A 20,286-nucleotide genomic window follows, 5' to 3' on the forward strand; every position below is an offset into this window, starting at 1 on the left:
AGAATATAACGTGTATGAAGGCTGTGTCCGTCCACATATTCCATGATGCGTGCAAGCCCTGTATGCATAATGTGCTTGTGTGCACTGAGTCGGATATATAATTGCTAGGCTAGCGCTATGTGCATAGTCAGTCCTTCTGTCTTCATTTCCTCTTTGTTTCTTTGCTCTTTCTCCCTCTTTGTCCATCACGTCTTTCACATTCAAAATGCTTCTCTCGCTCTCACAGTACAGACAACATGAAAACAATGGCAAATCAAAGTACCTACCAAAACAGTGTAACAGCTTTATTGTACGCCTGCTGATATAAGCAGAATGTACTACAAATGCGCTCTCTCCATTCTCTATATTTTCACCCCTTTATATTCATCCCTGGAAAAACTCCACCGTTGTTACAGTAGAGTAGTATAGTAATATGTGCATATTGAACTTCATTGTTTACGATTATTGTAGACCAACAATGAACAGACATCATGTTCTTTAAAGTTTTGCGGTTGTCATAGTGGGGTCCGGGCCCTCAGGGCCCTTGAGCGGTTTTCAGGGGGTCCCCAGCAAGTTTTACCACTTTAATCCTATATACTGTAGGTTAATATAGGCTCGTAGATCTTCTATTGTGCAAATTGAAATATGCATGAAACAATAAAAAAAATGCAAATCTTGTATGGGGGTCCCTGGCACAAAATGTTTTCAGATGGGGGTCCTCGGCCAAATACATATTGATTTGGTGGGTGCTTGACATGGAAAAGTTTGAGAACCACTGCTTTAAATGGGCCAGTGGGACATAAGTCCACCTGCCAAACTCTGGCAAAGGCAGTAATTCATTGGCAGGTAGGAATTTAGTAGATGTTTCATCTCTGTGTTGTTAGCTGGTTAAAGAAGGAAAGAAGAGCTTTACATAGAAGTCAGTCTACTTTGGAGTAGTCATGCAGAAGGATAACATGCAAATTGCGTTAGTATTACAGCACAGGCTGCCAGGTGAGACATTTGTCTGTGTGACTCTTTACTTTGCTGTTGAAAGAATGAGACATGTATGTACATTTCGGTCGAGAGGTATGAGTTAGACATGAGGTGCATAATTATGTGAATGCTGTCTGTCTGTCTGTCTGTCTGTCTGTCTGTCTGTCTGTCTGTCTGTCTGTCTGTCTGTCTGTCTCTGTTGTCTAATCTAATTTGATGTATTATGTTTGAATATCATTTAGGTAACATTCTTAACCCATTCAATCCGATCATAATGCATCTGTGTCTGCAGCTACAGTATGAGCTTGTAGATCTGTTGTTTTTGAAAAGAGAAATCGTGAAAATGTGTGCAAATCTTTGAATATATAAATTTTTAACTCAAATCTTTGCTTCTGGGCGTCCCTGGAACAAAATATTTTAAGATGGGGGGGTGGGGGCTCTGCGGACAAGTCTCTCTCTCCCTATGTTTCTCTCACCATGTCCCTTCCTCTCCTTCTCCCCCTGTAGGTGACAGTGTTTGTCTACACTGACCTGCTTCTGGTGACCAGAGAAGATGAGCCAGGCAGATGTAACGTCCTCCAGAGCCCCCTGTTCCTTCAACAGCTGCGACTCCAAGACGGTACGTAGTAAAACATTGGACTCATTCACCTTCACATTAAAACACTGGTTTCTCAAACTTTTTCCATGTCAAGGACCCCCAAATTGATATGTATTTGGCCGCGGACCCCCCGTCTGAAAAAAGAACCCGGGGGATCCCCAGACCCCACTTTGCCCAGACCCCACTTTGCACCAATGCATTGACACACTGGTTCTCAAACGTCTTCATGTCAAGGACCCCCCAAATTAAATTGGTATTTTGGCCACGGACCGTATTGTGTGCCATATTGTGTGCACTCTGTGCCGTGCTATGAGCTTGTAGATCTGCTATTTTTGAATAGCCAAAGTATAATGGTTATTATTGCTATGATTTCCCGGTCTTAATGGGTTAAAATATTATTTTCAAGATTGTTCTGAAAATGGCACATCTACTACGAAGCCCACAATGCATCATGGTTCTGGCGGGTTTAATGGAGTGTGAGCTTAGTGGACCACAGTGGAAACAAGCCGTAGGCTTTTTTGTGTATATCCACCACATTGATGTTTTTAAAGTGTTTTCCTTTTTTTTAGAATTGTCAATAAATGATCCAATCAATCAAAGTTTGTAGGTCGACTATTCTCAGATAGCCTATGTATATAGGGTTAAACTGACGTTGATGCCATACTGAAATAAACAATTTTGCTGGGGACCCCCTGGAACCCCTTCAAGGTCCCCAGACCCCACTTTGTTATTATTTATGTTTGGCTTTTGTGGTTTTTCCAAATTGTGGTCTATATGATGTTATTTTGAAAGCACTTAAGTCAAGGTGGTCGGGGGACCCCCAGGGGGTCCTTCAGGGGGTCCCCAGCTAAATGATAGATTGTTAGGAATGCAGTTGCCCTTCACGGGTGGGTCTGTAACGCTGAGAATTGCTGAAAATCATATCAAATGAGGGTCCGTGGCCTCATGCATATCAAACTAGGGCTCCTTGAAGGTTGAGAATCACAACATTAACGTACACTACATGCATCACATAGAGCAGGGGTCTTCAACAGGGGGTCCGGGACCCCTAGGGGGTCTTCAGAGCTACTATAGGGGGGCCGCCAAATCTTTGTGTGATAGGATGTTCACTTATGTACATTAACCACTTGAACCCTAGCATCCCTATTCTGAGGGGAACATTAGCTGAAAATAGCAGATCTACAAGCTCACAACGCCTTGCGCTGCGAGGCGTTGTGAGCTTGTAGATCGGCTATTTTTGCCCAAAGAGGTTTGGTGTAGAGGAAAAAAAGAGCAGACCAAGTAAAAACCTTTTTTTTATCTGAAACACAATTTTATACTTTATAGAGGGGGTCCCTGCTTCATCTCTCTCTCAGCTAGGGGGTCCTTGGCCTGAAAAACGTTGAAGACCCCTGACATAGAGAAAAGGAGACATTATCTGAGAGACTTTTGCTTTGCTGTAACATTATCACCACCAATAGCAACTTTGGAACAACTGCCAAATGTTGCAACGCTGATCTGCTCAATCTGGTTTTATTGTGGGTACTTATATTTGGAAAAGGCGGCTATGCTGTACCCTGTCAAGTATTACATAATATATAATTTAATCAACTCTTAAACTGATGAACAAAAAGGAAATCCACTGTTGGCCACTATACCAAAACCTAGGATGGGGAAATAAGCTTATCGTTGCTGTAGGGCAGAAAGCTCTTATATCTTATATTTCAACTTTTTATGTTTTTTCGTAAATGAACGCCCTACAGTCCTTCGTCACGCAAGAGTGTTGCACAAAAGCATAGTGGAAATTGCAGATCTACAAGCTCACAACGCGTCGCGATGCATCTTTTTAAAACATTTTTGAAATACTAATAAAAAAAGGAACGGTTTTGGAAATTTTTCCACCGCGACAGCATTGTTGTATTATGACAATGGTACAGTATAGTCGTGTTCCACTTAGAGCTAAATCCAGTGAATATTTAGTTGGAAGCCGAGCCAGATTCTCTCATTCTTCTTCATTGGCCCTGGTGTAAACAGTCATCTCCTCTGCCAGGGCAATGAATAGCTTGGCCATCAGGGTAAGACAAAGTCCAGGCCAATCAAATAAATATGAATGAGTGTGTTTGGAACGGTGGAGAGAGGCCAGGCTGCTGCCTGGGATGCATCCAGTGGTGAAGTGCTAATGTACTAATACAGTGGTTTCTCAACCTGTGGGGCTGTGAGGATATTGCAAGTGGGCCCCAAATAATTGGTAAAACATGAAGACTTTAAAGGGATAGTGCACACTCAAAATTACTTTTTTTCTTTTGATTAGTCACCCCATGGACACTTGAATTGTCTCCTTTGTGTCTCCTGCCGGAACCACTGCCTACCGGTCCGCTGGTCATCAAATTATTGACTAATCGATAGGGGAAAATAAGTCTTTTTTTCCAATGTGGTTAATATTTTGTCACAAGCTCTTGTTAATACTTTTCATTGGCTCAATGTCTTATAAAACCCACAGACACTCTCAAACACTTTAACTTTCATTTCAGCATTGTTTCTAAAATAGCGAAAATAGCAGATCTATAAGTGTTGCTGCAAAAAAAAACTTTTACGAAAACCTATCTATACAGTATGAGGAATTGACAAAGAACGGTTTCAATGCCAGTATTGTTATACTGTATTCTCACGATCATGATTGTGAGCATTATGGTGCTTGTTATGGATACCGTAGCTGCATTCATTGGCATGAATCTAGAATAGAATAAACAATGAAGAACAGTCCTGTGTAATAATTAGTAGGGATGACTAACAAGTAACAGCAGTGTGAAGTGGCCAGAGATTGCACAGTTGAACAAAATGTAAGTGGACTGGTCTCATCTGTCTTAAGTCATTTAGACCGGGAACGCATCTGTGTCATTTTAAGAAGAAAAAAACCTACATGCCATTTTAAGAATCCAAAGTGTCCAAAGTGCGGCCCGCGGGCCATTTGCGGCCCGAGGACAAATTGTATGCGGCCCTTGGCTTCATTCCTAAATTGTATTATGAACGGCCCGCCTGCACCTTCAAAAAAATTAAAAGATTTATAAAAGTGAAAGTTTCATTTTCCTCCTTCGCCTCAGGATGGCAGCACCTTCTCTAGCTCTTGCTTAACCCTAAAACCGAAATAAAGTAACAATAAAACGCCCAGAAATGTCCAAAATCCGCCTGAAAACCGCACATTTTCGCCCAAAATCCGCCTATAACCGAAAATTTTCGCGCGTGCGCGCAAGCTGGCCCTTGGGTGTTTTCATATTTTCTAATTTGGCCCCCTTTGAAAAAAGTTTGGACACCACTATATGTATTGGCCTTTACACCTTGTTAAGGGTCCATTTGTAGAGTGGACCTCCTCAAGGAACCCAGAGGGTTCCCTGGCTGGACCCCACTTTGTGAACCTCTGGTCTTAAAGTAATACTAGGTAACTTTTTCAACAAAACTAAAGTTAAATTGTATATCTTTTGTGAGTGGCAAAAGTTTCACAACACCCACTCCATGAATTTCACCCCCGAAAGCCTTTTATACATATATTTTCTATTGAACGGTGATAGGGGTGTCTTTCCCGCGAAAATGACGTCATGTAGCCGGAAAACGGAAGCGGAAATGCACCGGTTTCCTGTTTGGCCAGGAACTACCGCGCTAATAACAAAAGGGAAACTCACGCTGATTTTAAGAGATTGTATGATTTGAAGGTCGAAAAACAACAGAAAAAGAAAACACAGCTCACGGTAACTAAAGCTCCACTGGCTAAGAGAAACGATCCACAGATCGTATAAAACAATTAAAAGAACGCTTTTGGAAACGCTTCCGTCTTCCGGTGAAAACAAATAGAATTCTGGGTAACAGAGGAATAAATAAACGGCCTGCAGTGACGGTAATGACCAGCAGAGGCTGCTAAAAATCGTTATTTGTGGACCTGCACTGTATAACTTTAAGGAAAAACAGCGTTCTTGGTTTTAATAGACTGCTACTGTACTGTACCAAAGACTATAGAAAAAAATGGGACCCAATGGCTTCCCTGATTGTCTCTCAGCATCAAGGGTTGGATTGGGGGGTAAGTCCCTGTGACATACTGGCGTCATGTCCGTCAAGCTGCCTCACGCTACAGAAACAGGAGATAGGCTCCTGCCCTATGGGCCACATGGCTCGGCAAGGCTCACATACTTACTTTACTGTACTGTCTGACAGGCAGTGGTGTAAAGTACATCTACTCAAGTACTGTACTTTTACTTTACTGGAGTATTTCCAATTTTCAGTACTTTTACTTCTACTCTACTACTGTACATCTCAGAGGCAAATATTGTACTTTTACTCCACTACAATTATTTGACAGCTTTAGTTACTAGTTACTTTGCAGATTTTGATTATTATCACAAAACATACATTAACCATTTCAGCCCTATATATATTTCAGCCATTTGAAAATAGCCGATCTACAAGCTCACAATGCATCACGATGTGACGCATAATGAGCTATTTTCAAAAGATTTGTATACATTTTGAACTTGTGAAATGGGTCATTCTGCACAATGAGTACTTTTACTTTTGGTACTTTAAGTACATTTTAATACCAATCATTTTGTACTTTTATTCAAGTACTTGTAACAGAGTATTTCTACATTGCAGTATTGATATTTTTGGGTGCTTTTTCTGCCTTTAGTGATAGGATAGTGGGCTGACAGGAAATGGGGAGAGAGATGGGGGGGGGTGACACACAGCAAAGGTCGTCGAATCGGAAGTTGAACCCGCGACACGCTGTCAAGCTGGATTACCAGCATATGTGGTATGCACCTGGACCGCTAGGCCAGTGGGCGCCCCAGTATTGATACTTTTACTTAAGTAAAACATGTACTTTTAAACAAGTACTTTTTCCATACTGTTGACGGCTCTGTTGTCCTGGTGTGCTGAAGCAGTAGGAAACAACTCACAGTCAGTTATCCATTAAGGCGGTGTGGTGGACGTTAGGGTCGTTGCATTTCTTCATTTCATCTGTGATGTTCTATAGTGGAAGAAAATATCACAGTTAATCATATAAATCTAATAATGAGCCACATTTTCATTACAAAATTTGCTGGACTAAGCCATTAAACGTAATGCTTTAATATGAATTGCATTTTATTAATGAACTGTGCTCTAGAAAGTTATTAGTATTATTATTCTTTGATGAAATGATAGATTATGTTTAAATAGGTACTTAAAATCACAATCAAATAGGAGATATTGAATGACCTGGCTATCCCTAATACATTGTTGATAAAAGTGATTTTAAGCTCACATTGCCCTCCAGTGGTGTAATACTATATTGCAAACAGAAAAAGGTCAAATAGAATCCAAGTCTACAAATAAGTCTAAAAATAAATGGGTGGCATTTATTTGAGAAACTTAAGATGATACAATGTTCGTAGAGCAGTGAGCGTTGTACACAACACAGAAAGAAACCACTGATCCTTCAACACAAAACCATAACAACCCGTCAGCTATAAGGGTCAGGGAGGGTGTCACTTACAACTCTATTGTCCTCACACAAAGACCTCTCCTCCCATCTCAACCCGACAGACAAACAGTTGGAAGTCATCAGTGGGTGGTGGTGGATGGACCTGTCTGTGTGCTACTAGGGCTGGGTGATATGACTTCAAATCCAATGGTGGAAAAAGTACTCAAATGTTTATACTTAAGTGAAAGCATCAATACTGCAATGTAGAAATACTTTCTTACAAGTAAAATGCACTTGAGTAAAAGTATCGAAGTACTGGCATCAAAATGTACTTAAAGTACCAAAAGTGAAAGTACTCATTATGCAGAATGTCCCATTTCAAGTTTTCAAATGTATACAAATCTTTTGAAAATAGCAGATCTACAAGCTCATAATGCGTCGCATCGCAACGCATTTGTGAGCTTGTAGATCGTCTATTTTCAAATGGCCGAAATGCATATAGGGCTGAAGTGGTTAATGTATGTTTTGTGATAATAATCAAAAACTACAAGTAACTTGTAACTAAAGTTTTCAAATAATTGTAGTGGAGTAAAAGTACAATATTTACCTCTGGGATGTAGTGGAGTAGAAGTAAAAGTATTGGAAATTGGAAATACTCAAGTAAAGTACAAATACCTCAAGATTGCACTATTGTACTTAGGTACTTTCCACCACTGTTCAAACTGTTCACCATTATTTCAAACTTTTGCCTCGATAACGATTAATGAATGAGTATTAAAAAAAAAAATACTGTACATTGAAAATAGCAGATCTACAAGCTCACAACGCATCGAAATGTAGACATGGTGTCTCATTGGTTCACCTACTGGTCAACAAGTAGTACTGTCTCAAGCTCATGAGAGCAACATGACAAGCATTGATTCTGTCTTGACTGAGTGGTAGAAATGTGGTCTGTCATGATGTCAAGAATAAATTAACAGTAACATTTTGTGTGTGTGTGTGTGTGTGTGTGTGTGTGTGTGTGTGTGTGTGTGTGTGTGTGTGTGTGTGTGTGTGTGTGTGTGTGTGTGTGTGTGTGTGTGTGTGTGTGTGTGTGTGTGTGTGTGTGTGTGTGTGTGTGTGTGTGTGTGTGTGTGTGTGTGAGAGACACACAGAGAGAGAGAGAGAGAGAGAGAGAGAGATGGGAGAAGGAGGACGTTATGTCTCCACCCTTTTGCCTGTCATTGTTATTTTGCTATGGCAGCGCCTGTCAGGAAAGAGGCACCGGGGAATTGTGTTTGTCTCAGCAAGGTTGTGTGTGTATGTGTGTGCATGTGCGCACGCAAAAGAGTCAGAGTTAATTTGAGTTCTCTAGGTGGAAAAAGCTTTGTGTGCATGCATGTGCGAGTGTGTGTGTGTGTGTGTGCATGCATGGGTGTGTGTGATATTATGTCCTTCTGTGGCCTCTCACCCCGAATAGATACTGGGGTGTGGTGGAGCGTGGGAGAGAAAGGGTGTTATGACACACACACACACACACACACACACACACACACACGCACGCACGCGCGCACACACACACACACACACACGTGAGCACAAAGTGATATTTTTGCGATTTTTCCTCCATTAGCCTCTCATGTTTCTACGCAAATGGTTGATTTCACTCAGCCATTTTCATGACACATTCAATTGATGGATCTGCAGCTTTGACATTATGGAAATAAACTGCTTGATGCACCATGTGACAAAATGTCCACTTGTCATCATGTTAAAAACACAGAACAAGACCTGGACATAATCAGATGCATTTTACATGATGCTTGATTTGATTGATTACTGCAGTGGCTCTCAAACCTTTTTCAAGGACCCCCATGCAGTGGTGGTAAAAGTACTTAAGTAAAAGTATCAATACTGCAATGTGGAAATACTAATATATAATGTACTTGAGTAAAAGTACAAAAGTATTGGCATCAAAATGTATTTAAAGTACCAAAAGTAAATGTACTCATTGTGCAGGATGTCCCATTTCACAAGTTCAAAATGTATACAAAATCTTTTGAAAATAGCAGATCTACAAGCTCACAATGCGTCGCATCGCGACGCATTGTGAGCTTGTAGATCTGCTATTTTCAAAAGATTTTGCATCGCAACGCATTGTGAGCTTGTAGATCTGCTATTTTCAAATGGCCGAAATATATATATAGGGTTGAAGTGGTTAGTGTGTGTTGTAATAATAATCAAAATCTATAAAGTAACTAGTAACTAAAGTTTTCATATAATTGTAGTGGAGTAAAAGTGCAATATCTTCCTCTGAGATGTAGTGGAGTAGAAGTAAAAGTACTGAAAATTGGAAATACTCCAGTTAAGCAAAAATACCTCAAAATTGTACGTAAGTACAGTACTTGAGTAAATGTACTGAATTATTTTACACCACTGCCCCCATAACTCTCAGAGTTACAGACTTGCACGGGTCCATATCCATTTGGAACCCCCTCATGGAACCTTGATGGTCCCTGGACCCCACTTTGAGACCCCCACTGGATTATAGCTTGATACTTATGATCTTTAACCTGTCTATATAATGCTGGTGTCAGGTTAAAACGAAGCAGATACTATGTAAAAACAGACCACTTACTCAAGCTGTGAGTAGTACTTGATGTTGAATGTATGTATCCCATTTTTAATTGGTACTGTAAATACTGTAGAATAACAGTATAGCAGTCTTGAGTTTTATACCTACTGCAGCACTTCAGCATTTAGAAAGATAAACAGTGACCTCTGCTGTTGATTGTAGGAAGTAAAGAAAAACCTCCACTGTAGTGAAACAGTCAGGGATGCCTGCATTGGTCTTGGGATGCGGTAACATGCCGTGCAACCCCTTTTTTTGAGCAGGAACACGCGCACGCACATGCATAGATTTAAAACAAGCTTAAATTCACACCCCAACAAAGTTAACAAAGGATGCCGACTGCCGGTTGTCACACCAGCATGAATTAACATAGGATTAACATAGGAATGAGGCCAGATGCATATTAATTGTCCATTGTCTGACCTGTAGTGTAGGTGTTAAGCGACGTGCGCGTGACGTCATTAAAATAGCGTCCCACCACTAACAAAATCACCATTACAACACTGGATACTGTACATATTGTCCGTAGGCTTCATATAACCAATATGGGTGACGCTGGGGGTGAAACCTTCCCCAAATATAGTGATGTCATAGTACTGAAGTCATAGATGACTGACGGCATAGACTCACAACAAGTCTGAGATCCACATGGAAGCCACACCGTAATGAGACCCCGTCTGATTTCTTTCTTAATACCCTTGAGACTTAAGTCTAATTTATACTTCACCATAATTAATTGGGCTTTATAATGGCAGTAGAGTTTACATTAGAATGATGCAGCTGCTCTTTGACTGTGCTTTGTTATGTCATCAATAACTGTTAAGCAGAAAAGATCTCTATCGGTCCCCCGTGGCACTCATTTCTCCTCCTCACCTCCATCGATAGAGAGATAAAGGGAACGGAGAGAGGGAGAAACGGAGGGATGGAAGGAATGAGGGGGAGGCGTCTTCTTGTCTTTCTGGAGCACGCTTAATCATTTTAAATCTCACCCCAGAGCCATGGTGTTTGTCTGCCTGATCTTGAGAACGAGGCAAGGTTGATGGTCATCAGGCTGCTTACACAGGCACGCACAATTGCGCACGCACGCACGCACGCACGCACGCACGCACGCACGCACGCACGCACGCACGCACGCACGCACGCACGCACGCACGCACGCACGCACGCACGCACGCACGCACGCACACTCACTTTCACACTCACTCTCACACTCACACTCACACATACCAACTACCTATATATGCTGTCGATACATACATACTAGATAGATAGATAGATAGACCGACCGACTGTTATAGACCATATTCACACGGCGGCCATATTGGAATTTAACATTGAAAGTGCTGCCACCCGGGGTGGCTACTTTCATTGACTTCATAGAAACATGGCCGCCGTGTGAATATGGTCTATAGATCCCGTGGAGGAAAATCAGTCGCCAAGAAAATCAGTGGTCAACTCCCCAGTGGTGGAAAAAGTACCCAAATGTTTCACTTAAGTGAAAGTATCAATACTGCAATGCAGAAATACTCTACAAGTAAAAGTCCAGTAATGAGTAAAAGTACAAAAGTATTGGCATCAAAATATACTTAAAGTACCAAAAGTAAAAGTACTCGTTAAGCAGAATGTCCCGTTTTACAAGTAATCATACGTCTAAAATGTCTAAATCGATGCGACGCGTTGTGAGCGTGTAGATCTGCTATTTTCAAATAGCCAAAGTTTAAATAGGGCTGAAGTGGTAAATGCATGTTTTGTCGTAATAATTAAAATCTAGGAACTACAAATAATTGTAGTGGAGTAAAAGTACAATATTTGCCTCTGAGATGTAGTGGAGTAGAAGGTAAAGTACAGAAAAATGGAAATACTCCAGTAAAGCAAAAAAAAAAATACTCAAATTTGTACTTGACTACATGTACTTAGTTACTTTACGCCATACTGGTCTTTGGCTCGTCAGCCTGTTGACACCTGGGAGTGACACAGTGCACAGTGTGACAGTGGGGGGGACATTGATGGACACTGGGGGTCCGGGTGGTCATCAGATTAAACCTGTTCATCATGACCTCTCTCTCTCTCACAGAGACATGTCTCACACTGATGGCTGCTTCAGGAAATTGCTAATAGACCCGTAGAGGCTGACCTCTGGTAACACGTTTTCATCTCTTTGCTGTCGGTTTGGAAACCTTGTACTGTATGTCCGAAACCTTTCGATCTACAGCAGTTGATCTACTAAAAGCTTGTAGATCTGCTATTTTCCATTACTTTTGTGTGACAGCAAACGATCTGTTAAAAATGTAAGCTGGTAAAAAGCACAGTGGGGAAACGGGAACCATTTTTGTATGAAATAAATGTATTTGCTTTGGGGGAAATCGAAGGACATACGCAAGTGAAATCCTCAGCGTTCATTTAATCCATATTAAGACCGGGAACGCAACTTTGTCATTTTAGATCTCTTTGGGTGTTCAAAAATAGCAGATCTACAAGCTCTTAGCGCGGCACTCGGTGCCGTGCTATGAGCTTGTAGATCTGCTATTTTTGAAAAATCGTGAAAATGTGTGCAAATCTTTGAATAAATATATTTTTAAAGCGAACATTTTTAACTCAAATGTTTGCTTCTGGGGGTCTCTGGAACAAAATATTTTGAGATGGGGGTCCACGGCCAAATACATATCTAAAAATGTTTTCTACAGTATGTTGCCATATCAGTGGTGCAAAATGACACAGATGCGTTCCCGGATTGAATGGGTTAAGCTCTGTCAAAATCCGCTTGGTCAGGGGAGATATTGCGATTATCGTGCAGCTTCAGGCATTACTACTTGTTGTCCACCAAGTAGCCTATAGTGTCCTACCTGACACCAGGGTCTTCATTTCACAGCGTGAAGAGTAGGGAGACCACGTACCTCCAACCACTGCAGATGTGTTGGTTATATCGTTGCTGTCGTTGCAGAAACCTCTCATCTCCATATTTTAACTTATTAAGTTTCTACTACACACTACAGCGTCTCACAAAAGTAAAAGCAGCAGATCCACAAGCTCGAAACGCGGCGCGAAGCGACGCGTTTCGAGCTTGTAGATCTGCTGCTTTTTGGACAGTTTTGGACATAATATGAGGTATCCACCCGACAGAGACGATATTGTATTAACATACTCTATTGGTTATTCATTAAAATAAGTTCCGGATTGCAGTTCTAGCTCTGAGAGTGCAGACTGGGCAGTAACAGGAAAAAACTAAACGTACAGATCATCCATCAGATTACTTGTTTTATCCTCTATATATTAATGATATATTAATGATGTGCACATGCACATGTACACATAGTCAGCTGATTTGAGTGTTTTTATTTGTTGTTTCATGTAGTAATGCCAATTTGTCTCTGTCTTTCAGATTATGCTGAAGAACTGAGATTCTATCTCATTCACATGACAGAGGTAAGATACACAAACTGTGTGTGTGTGCGCGCGCACGTGTGTGTGTGTGTGTGTTTGTGCGCGCGTGCCTGCGCATGTGTGCATGTGACTTCATGCATTTAAGTCGGCACGGATTGATTACACTGAATGGGTGTGTATCTGAGACAGAAAGAGCGAGAGGGACACAGAGAGAGAGCGAGAGAGAGAGAGAGAGAGAGAGAGAGAGAGAGAGGTCTAATGTGTGTTCATTTTGTGTGTGTGTGAGCCGGAGGGGTCATTGTCTCTGGTGGAAATCACATTACAGGGCAGACACTCAGACTAGCAGAAAAACCCGTAATGAAAATGTCTTCTCTGTCTTTTGCCTTTCTCTGCCTCGGTCCTGTGGTCCGTATCATTGGACGTCATGCTTCTTTTTCTTTAACATACACACACATGCACATTCAATTTCACACCCTTATACCTTATATATTATGCATGAAGATAAGAACGTTTCCTTAGGGATAAAACAATCGATTTAATAGCATGAGAGAAAGTAGCCAAAACCAGCAAAAAATGCACAGCTCTTCTGTTGAAAAAATGAGAAGAACAACAACAGCAAAACGTTCCGTTATTTTGTAGACGCGTCACATTGCGACACATTGTGATTTTTTTTATCACCTCACTCCTTCATCATCCAGCGTTGAACAACTCCACTTGAGATAGAGTACCTGTATATACTCTGTCATTTCCTTTCACACCAATATTATTCTGGGAAATGTGCTGCCTAACCTCATTAGCAGCTTATGAATCTTTATAAGGGCCTTTTTTTTCCTGAGAAAGCCCAGGTGAAAAGAGCCGGGCTGCAGAGAGGCGATGGGAAAAGGCTCCAATATATTCAGAGTCCAATTAGGGTAGTTATAAATGGCAACACTTCTGTGAGGCCGAGTTGTAGAGATTTTGTGTTCAGGGGATGGATTAAGGTTTCTGAAAAGTGGGACCCAGTGGTACATCGTCAAACTGGGTGGGACTACTCTGCTCTATAAAGTTGTTTGTAGGAGAGAACCAGTGGTGGAAAGTAACTAAGTACATGTACTCAAGTACAATTTTAAGGTATTTATACTTTACTTGAGTATTTCCAATTTCCAATACTTATACTTCTACATCTCAGTGGCAAATATTGTAAAGTTTCACCGCAATCGGACACTGTGTTCATGATTTGCGTCATTTTGTTAAAAACAGGCTACTCCCACAAACTTTGGAAGCTAATCTTAGCCAATCAGGATGGAATATGAGAAATCTGAAATTTCGTTTAATGACTATAGAGATACTGTGTACCGATTTTTGGAGAAATCCTGTAGGAGTACAGTAAAAGAAAATGTGTTTTGCAAAAAGCGGCCTCCTGGTGGCACTATAACAGGCCCATGTGAAACTTTTGGAGCAGTTCTGCTCTGGCATCCAGGGAGTGTGTGTGTGCGCACAGTTTCGCTGCGATCAAGCCAACGGTGCCGGAGATTAGCTGTCCACAGACGGACACACGGACGGACGGACGGACAGGGTGCAAAAAACAGGGTGTCTAGACAATGACATCTGTGAGCCCCAGCTCTGCTGCCCCCTCATAAAAGTCATTGGTCCGTCCGCCCGCCTCTCACCTTCACATAATGCACGAGATGCACCGTCGTCCATCATAGCAGAGACACCTGTCAGTGCTTTAGGTCATTCCATACCTGAGGGAGCAAACGGTAGCCGCCACAACCCCCAACATATTTTTAGATCATTTAAAGGTTACATGAAAGTGGTGGAAGAAGTACTTCAATCATTTACTTACTGTAAGTAAAAAGTAACAATACCACAATATAAGAAAATACTCTATTACAGACAGTAAATGGTCTGTTGTGTTCAAAATTTTTACACGGTTAAAAGTGAAAAAGTGTTGGTATCAAAACAAACGTACAGTAGCCTACCGAAGTAAAAGTACTCAAATATTTAAGTATAAAAATATGGCAAAGTACCGTAAAATCCGGACTATAAGCCGCTACTTTTTTCCCATGCTTTGAAACCTGCGGCCTATACAAACGGTGCGGCTAATCTATGGATTTTTACAGCTAACGGCCACTAGGGGACCTTCTAAATCTATGGATTTTACACCTGCGGCTTATAGTCCAGTGCGGCTTGTATATGTACACATTTGTTTTTTTCCCTAAATTTGGCTGGTGCGGCTTATATTCAGGTGCGCTTTATAGTCCGGAAATTACAGTAACTTGTAACAAAACTTAAACAAATGGAGTAGAAAGTACCATATACCTCTGAGATGTAGTGTATGTAAGTATGGATATACCCAAGCAAAGTCAAAGTACCTCAATATGTTACTTATAGTAAATATACTTAGTTACTGTCCACCACTGCTTTTTAGCTTCTTCTCCTGCCCGTTCCTCTGTCATCTTATGTCATTATATTCTATTTCTCCTCTACCATCCCCTCCAATCCTCTATTGACGAAGTGTGCCAGACCATAAATTATTCACATTGATCTCTGGCTAAGTAGCCACTAAACTATCTGTGAGTGTCCATGTATGTCTCACAGATATGACACCTGATGTGCTGTGGTTTGTTGAGATGGAGATTGTTGCTGTCAGGCAGAGAAACCTTGTATGTCCATTTGTTTTCACAAATGAATGCCATTAACCCATTAAAACTGGTAAAGCATGGGCCCATTTGGACGCCCTAGTCCGCGAACCAGACGTTGAGAACCAGTGCATTAGACTCTGATTTCACTGCCCGCCTCGGTCTTTCTGTGCGAGCGTCACGCATACATGCACAAGCACAAGCGCACAACCACATACTGTACAACACGTTCTTCTCAAATAACCACAGACACAAGTAGAGAGAGAGAGAGAGATAGAGAGAGAGGCTCTTCTCAAATAACCACAGACACAAGTAGAGAGAGAGAGAGAGAGAGAGAGAGAGAGAGAGAGAGAGAGAGAGAGAGAGAGAGAGAGAGAGAGAGAGAGAGAGAGAGAGAGAGAGAGAGAGAGAGAGAGAGAGAGAGAGAGAGAGAGAGAGAGAGAGAGAGAGAGAGAGAGAGAGAGGTTCTTCTCAAATAACCACAGACACAAGGGGAGTGAGAGAGAGAGAGAGAGAGAGAGAGAGAGAGAGAGAGGATCAAGTCCCATATAGAGCAGTGTTATTTATGATATCTCCTCTTCCTCTTGGCAGGAGATGGTGGCTACTGTGTTCCTAGAAGGGCCGGGCAATTAAACCAAAATATATCCAAAGCGATATTTGGAACCAATAACCGACTTAATCTTGCCGATGTAGGTCCATCAAATAATCAACATTTTTGATTAATCTGATTAACCACTAAATCCTGTATTATACGTCATTGTACAATGGTGGCGTACAAAAATAGCATTGTGCCTCTGCTATTTTCACGATAGAAAAAAATAAATAGTTCATTAATCAGTAATCGAGGCCTTGACTCTTCCATCGATCCTTCGTGGAGAGTGCACTGACTTTCTGTTTTGTTTCCTGGTATGGCTCATTGTCATTGGTTAATAAGAACAAACTCCATAAAATCATCAATGTATCCAGCAAGATAGCTGGGGTACGACATGAGAGTATGGCAGCAATGTATGAGACCCGGGTGCTTAGGAAGGGGAGAGCTATTGCTAGGGATAGAACGCACGCGTTATACAGTCAATACCACCTTTTACCATCAGGACGACGGTACACAGTGCCAATGTTGCAGGCTAGGGCTTCAAGATCATTTGTCCCTACAAGCATAGGACTCCTGAACAAACAGGCCCCATCTCAGTTCTGTGCATAAAATGTAATGTGATGCCTCTTGAACCATGACTGGTGGCCTTGTCTAGTTTGTATGTATTTTGTAATTATGTTATGTGTTTGTGATTTTTTGTATCCTGATGACTGTTTGGCACAAAATGAATTTCCGCAAGGACAAATAAAGTATCTATCTAATCTATCTATCTTGACTATGTTGGCTGTGGTCATACAGAGATAACAAATTCCACACAAGTTTATCACAAAGTAGTTTCTACCATAGCTACAACACTTTAAAATCGTCAGTGTTAATCTAACCCCTAACTTTGGATGAAAAGTTAACAAATATAAATAAAGCCATTAACTAGAAAATCATCTATCTTTATTTATGTACAAATATGGCCGAGGCTGTAATGACATATTGATGCCAGTATGGTCCTTTAACTGTATAGTTATCCATCAACTCACTAAATATAGTTTACCAGCAGCACTGACTGACACCATTTGGAAAATTAGCGTCATGGAAAAGTACCAGATCACCATACAACACGTTGCAGTAAGCTTTTAGATTTTTGCCATGTTTGAAAAAGAAAATTGACAAAGTTGTGAAAATTGTAAACTATATTTGTTTAGATTGAGTATAGTTGGATTTTGCAGGTGAAATATAAGAAAAGCTCATCCTGTGTAGTGTCGGAACTGTTGAGCTGTTTATTTAATACATTTGATAGTTCATCCCCTCCCCTTGGCACTGTGAAGAAAGAAAGAATGTACACATTTTCTGAGTTTTATTTAAACCAAAGTTCCATTCCTTTCCTGCCATCCTAGTGCCTGGGTCCCTCCACCCAGAGCCCTTGTTATTCCCTGTCTGCTCTTACCCTTCTCTCCTCTTTACTGGAGGTCAGTTTATTTTAGCACTTTTAGCTCAAAAGGGACCACGTCTGACCCAGATTCACATGTGAGCAGAAGGGGTGTTTGGAAAGTCAAGTGTGCGTGGGGAGTGTGTGAGGAAAAGAGATAGAGAGAGAGAGAGAGAGAGGCTGAGCAACGGAAGCAAGCATCACAGCTAAATAATACTTAAGATACCAAAGGAAAAGGAACACAATCGGTGATTTTTTTTTCTTTTCGACCACTTGGAGCGTCGACATTATGGGGAACTTAGCGGACCGGGCCAGGCCTAAGCGGAGGTTTGTGGGAGGGTCAAATTCTCTGCAGAAGTGCCTGCTCTCTGACTATGGAGATGTGAGTGTCACTGATGAACTATAACTAGAGGTTACGAATGTAACCCCGGTTTTAGTAGGTTCGGAGTTTACTACTCACTATGGGATATCAGCGCCCTCAGGCGATGACACAGAGCAACACACACGCTCCCGACGCCAATACTGATTGGCTAAGGGTATGTCACGAGTCCGGAAGACCCAGGAGTATAAAGCTCCCTCGTGACGTAGGCTCTTCCTCTTAACATTCTCCTCTCTGCATGCCAAATGCGCACAGAAAGGGGTGTCTGGTGAGTAGTAAACTCCGAACCTACTAAAACCGGGGTTACATTCGTAACCTCTAGTTTTACCACGGTTCTCCGTTTACTACTCACTATGGGATTCATAAACCCCCCTTGAGGTAATGAGCCACACAACCCTGACAACCCCGCACGTCCCTCAGCTCCTAGGTCACGTCCCCCCTGGATGTGACCTATGGCCCCATGGGCGCCCCCAACCCACCGGGCTGGGATGCGGGATAGATAATCAAGCTAGGCCCTGACAGACTCCAGAGTCCGCCTATTTACTAACAGGCAGACACAAGCCTGCCTCATAACTCAATATGAGGAACAGGGCCCCATCTCCTGGGAGCCAGCCCAGCTGGTCCCACGGAAACCCCAGAGGAAGTCGAGAAATAGGGAGAAAGCCCCAAGCCTACTCCCTTCCCTCCACTGGCCTGGATGCAGCCGCTACGCCTAGGACCGTGCGCGCCAAGGATGACGCCGCCACGTCCAGGCTGTAGAAAACCGCAAAAGTCGATTGGGACGACCCATTTTGCGGCTGCACAGATCTCCTGGATCGAAACTCCCCTGTAGAGAGCCCAGGATGTAGCCATGCCTCTAGTAGAGTGAGCCCTCAGACCCTCTGACAGGGGCACCACTACTCACATAAGCCAACCTAATGGCATCTCGGATCCATCTAGAAAACGTTGCCTTATTGACCGCCTTCCTCTGAACCCCAAGGCCCAAAAGAGACAAGGAGCTACGTCGATGAGCGATTGGCCGCTGTCTTCTGACAATAGAGCTTCAACTCTCACTGGACAGAACAATGCAACCGCCTATCCTCCGCCGAAACGAAGGGAGGCGGATGGAAGGCTACCAACTCACCCGGATCCGGGGCCACCCCGGTCCTGGTAACGAACGTCAGGTTAGGTTTAAGCAAAACCCTCCTGTCATTGTTAAAACACTTCATGCACTCCGGACTCATCAAGAGTGCATGCATGTCACTGACCCGTTTAGCCGTAGACAGGGCCACCAAGAGGACCGTTTTGAGACTAAAGATCCTCAGAACCACAGACTCAAAAGGCTCGAACGATGGACAGCATAGTGCCTCCAGCACAACCGTCAGATCCCAGGCTGGGAACAGTGGCCTGTTACCCGGCCTGGCTCTCCTGGCGCCGCACAAAACCGGCGCACCAAGGGGTGCTGGCCCACCGTCTTGCCATCGAAACTTCGTGGCAAGCGAAATGGCCGCCCCAAAACCCCTTCACTGTTGAGAAGGATAAATCCCGATCTAGCCTTCTCTGCAGAAAGTAAGAATGCTACACATCGAGGCCTGGAAAGCCACCACCACTGGTGACTGTTCCAACCCCCATCTGACCTCGTAAGCATTCCTCGTGGACACGGCCCTTGCGCCCTGGATGGTAGCCATCACGTCAGGGGGAAGGCCACACGAGCTCAAATTCACCCTCTCACGGGCCAGACCCATAGGTCTAGGTCCTGAGGGCGTCCCCCCCTCCCTGCCGCAGTAAGTCCCTGCCGACAAGGAGGGCCCAAGGCACGTCGTGAAGGAGAGGAGTTATCTCCTGACCTCTACGTGTCCCATGCTGGGGCCACCAGCAACATCAACAACCCTCGGAGCCTGACCCTCCCCCACATGGGGAGGATCAGCTCTATTGGTGGGAAAGCATAAAGCAGTTCGTTCAGGAGGCTCGGCACCTGGAACGCCTGAATGGACGCGAGACGTGAGTCGCATCACAGCGCCATCTCGCACGCCAATCCGTCCAACACCAGGGAGGCCAAACCTTCCTGCTTGTTGACATAGCACATGGTCGCGGTGTTGTATGTTCTGATCGAGACAGAACAACCCGGAAACCGAGCACCGAACTGTTTGAGAGCGAGGAAAAACCCCGTGAGGCTGGCGTCCGTGGTGATGACCTTCTGTGATATCACAGCGCCTATACTGACCCCTTGGGACAGAAAAGCCACCTGCGACCACGATCCGAGTGTCTCCACGACACCCTGGAAACACCACCACTAGCTGAAAGCCTGAGGTGAGTGGGATCC

At 42.9% G+C, this 20,286-nt stretch overlaps 1 protein-coding gene across 4 annotated transcripts in view; it reads left to right on the plus strand.

The window, feature by feature from the left end:
• Positions 1-20,286, plus strand: part of rgs3a (regulator of G protein signaling 3a) — a 245,639-nt gene that overhangs the window by 68,554 nt on the left and 156,799 nt on the right. For all 4 annotated transcript variants that reach the window (XM_080420006.1, XM_080420008.1, XM_080420007.1 and 1 more), the window contains 2 exons: positions 1,462-1,573; positions 12,971-13,014. In XM_080420006.1, coding sequence (XP_080276132.1) covers positions 1,462-1,573; positions 12,971-13,014 — 156 coding nt within the window. The remainder of the gene's footprint in view (positions 1-1,461; positions 1,574-12,970; positions 13,015-20,286) is intronic.

Source organism: Gymnoscopelus braueri (genome assembly GCF_963280865.1).
Source record: "Gymnoscopelus braueri genome assembly, chromosome: 22".
NCBI lineage: Eukaryota > Metazoa > Chordata > Actinopteri > Myctophiformes > Myctophidae > Gymnoscopelus > Gymnoscopelus braueri.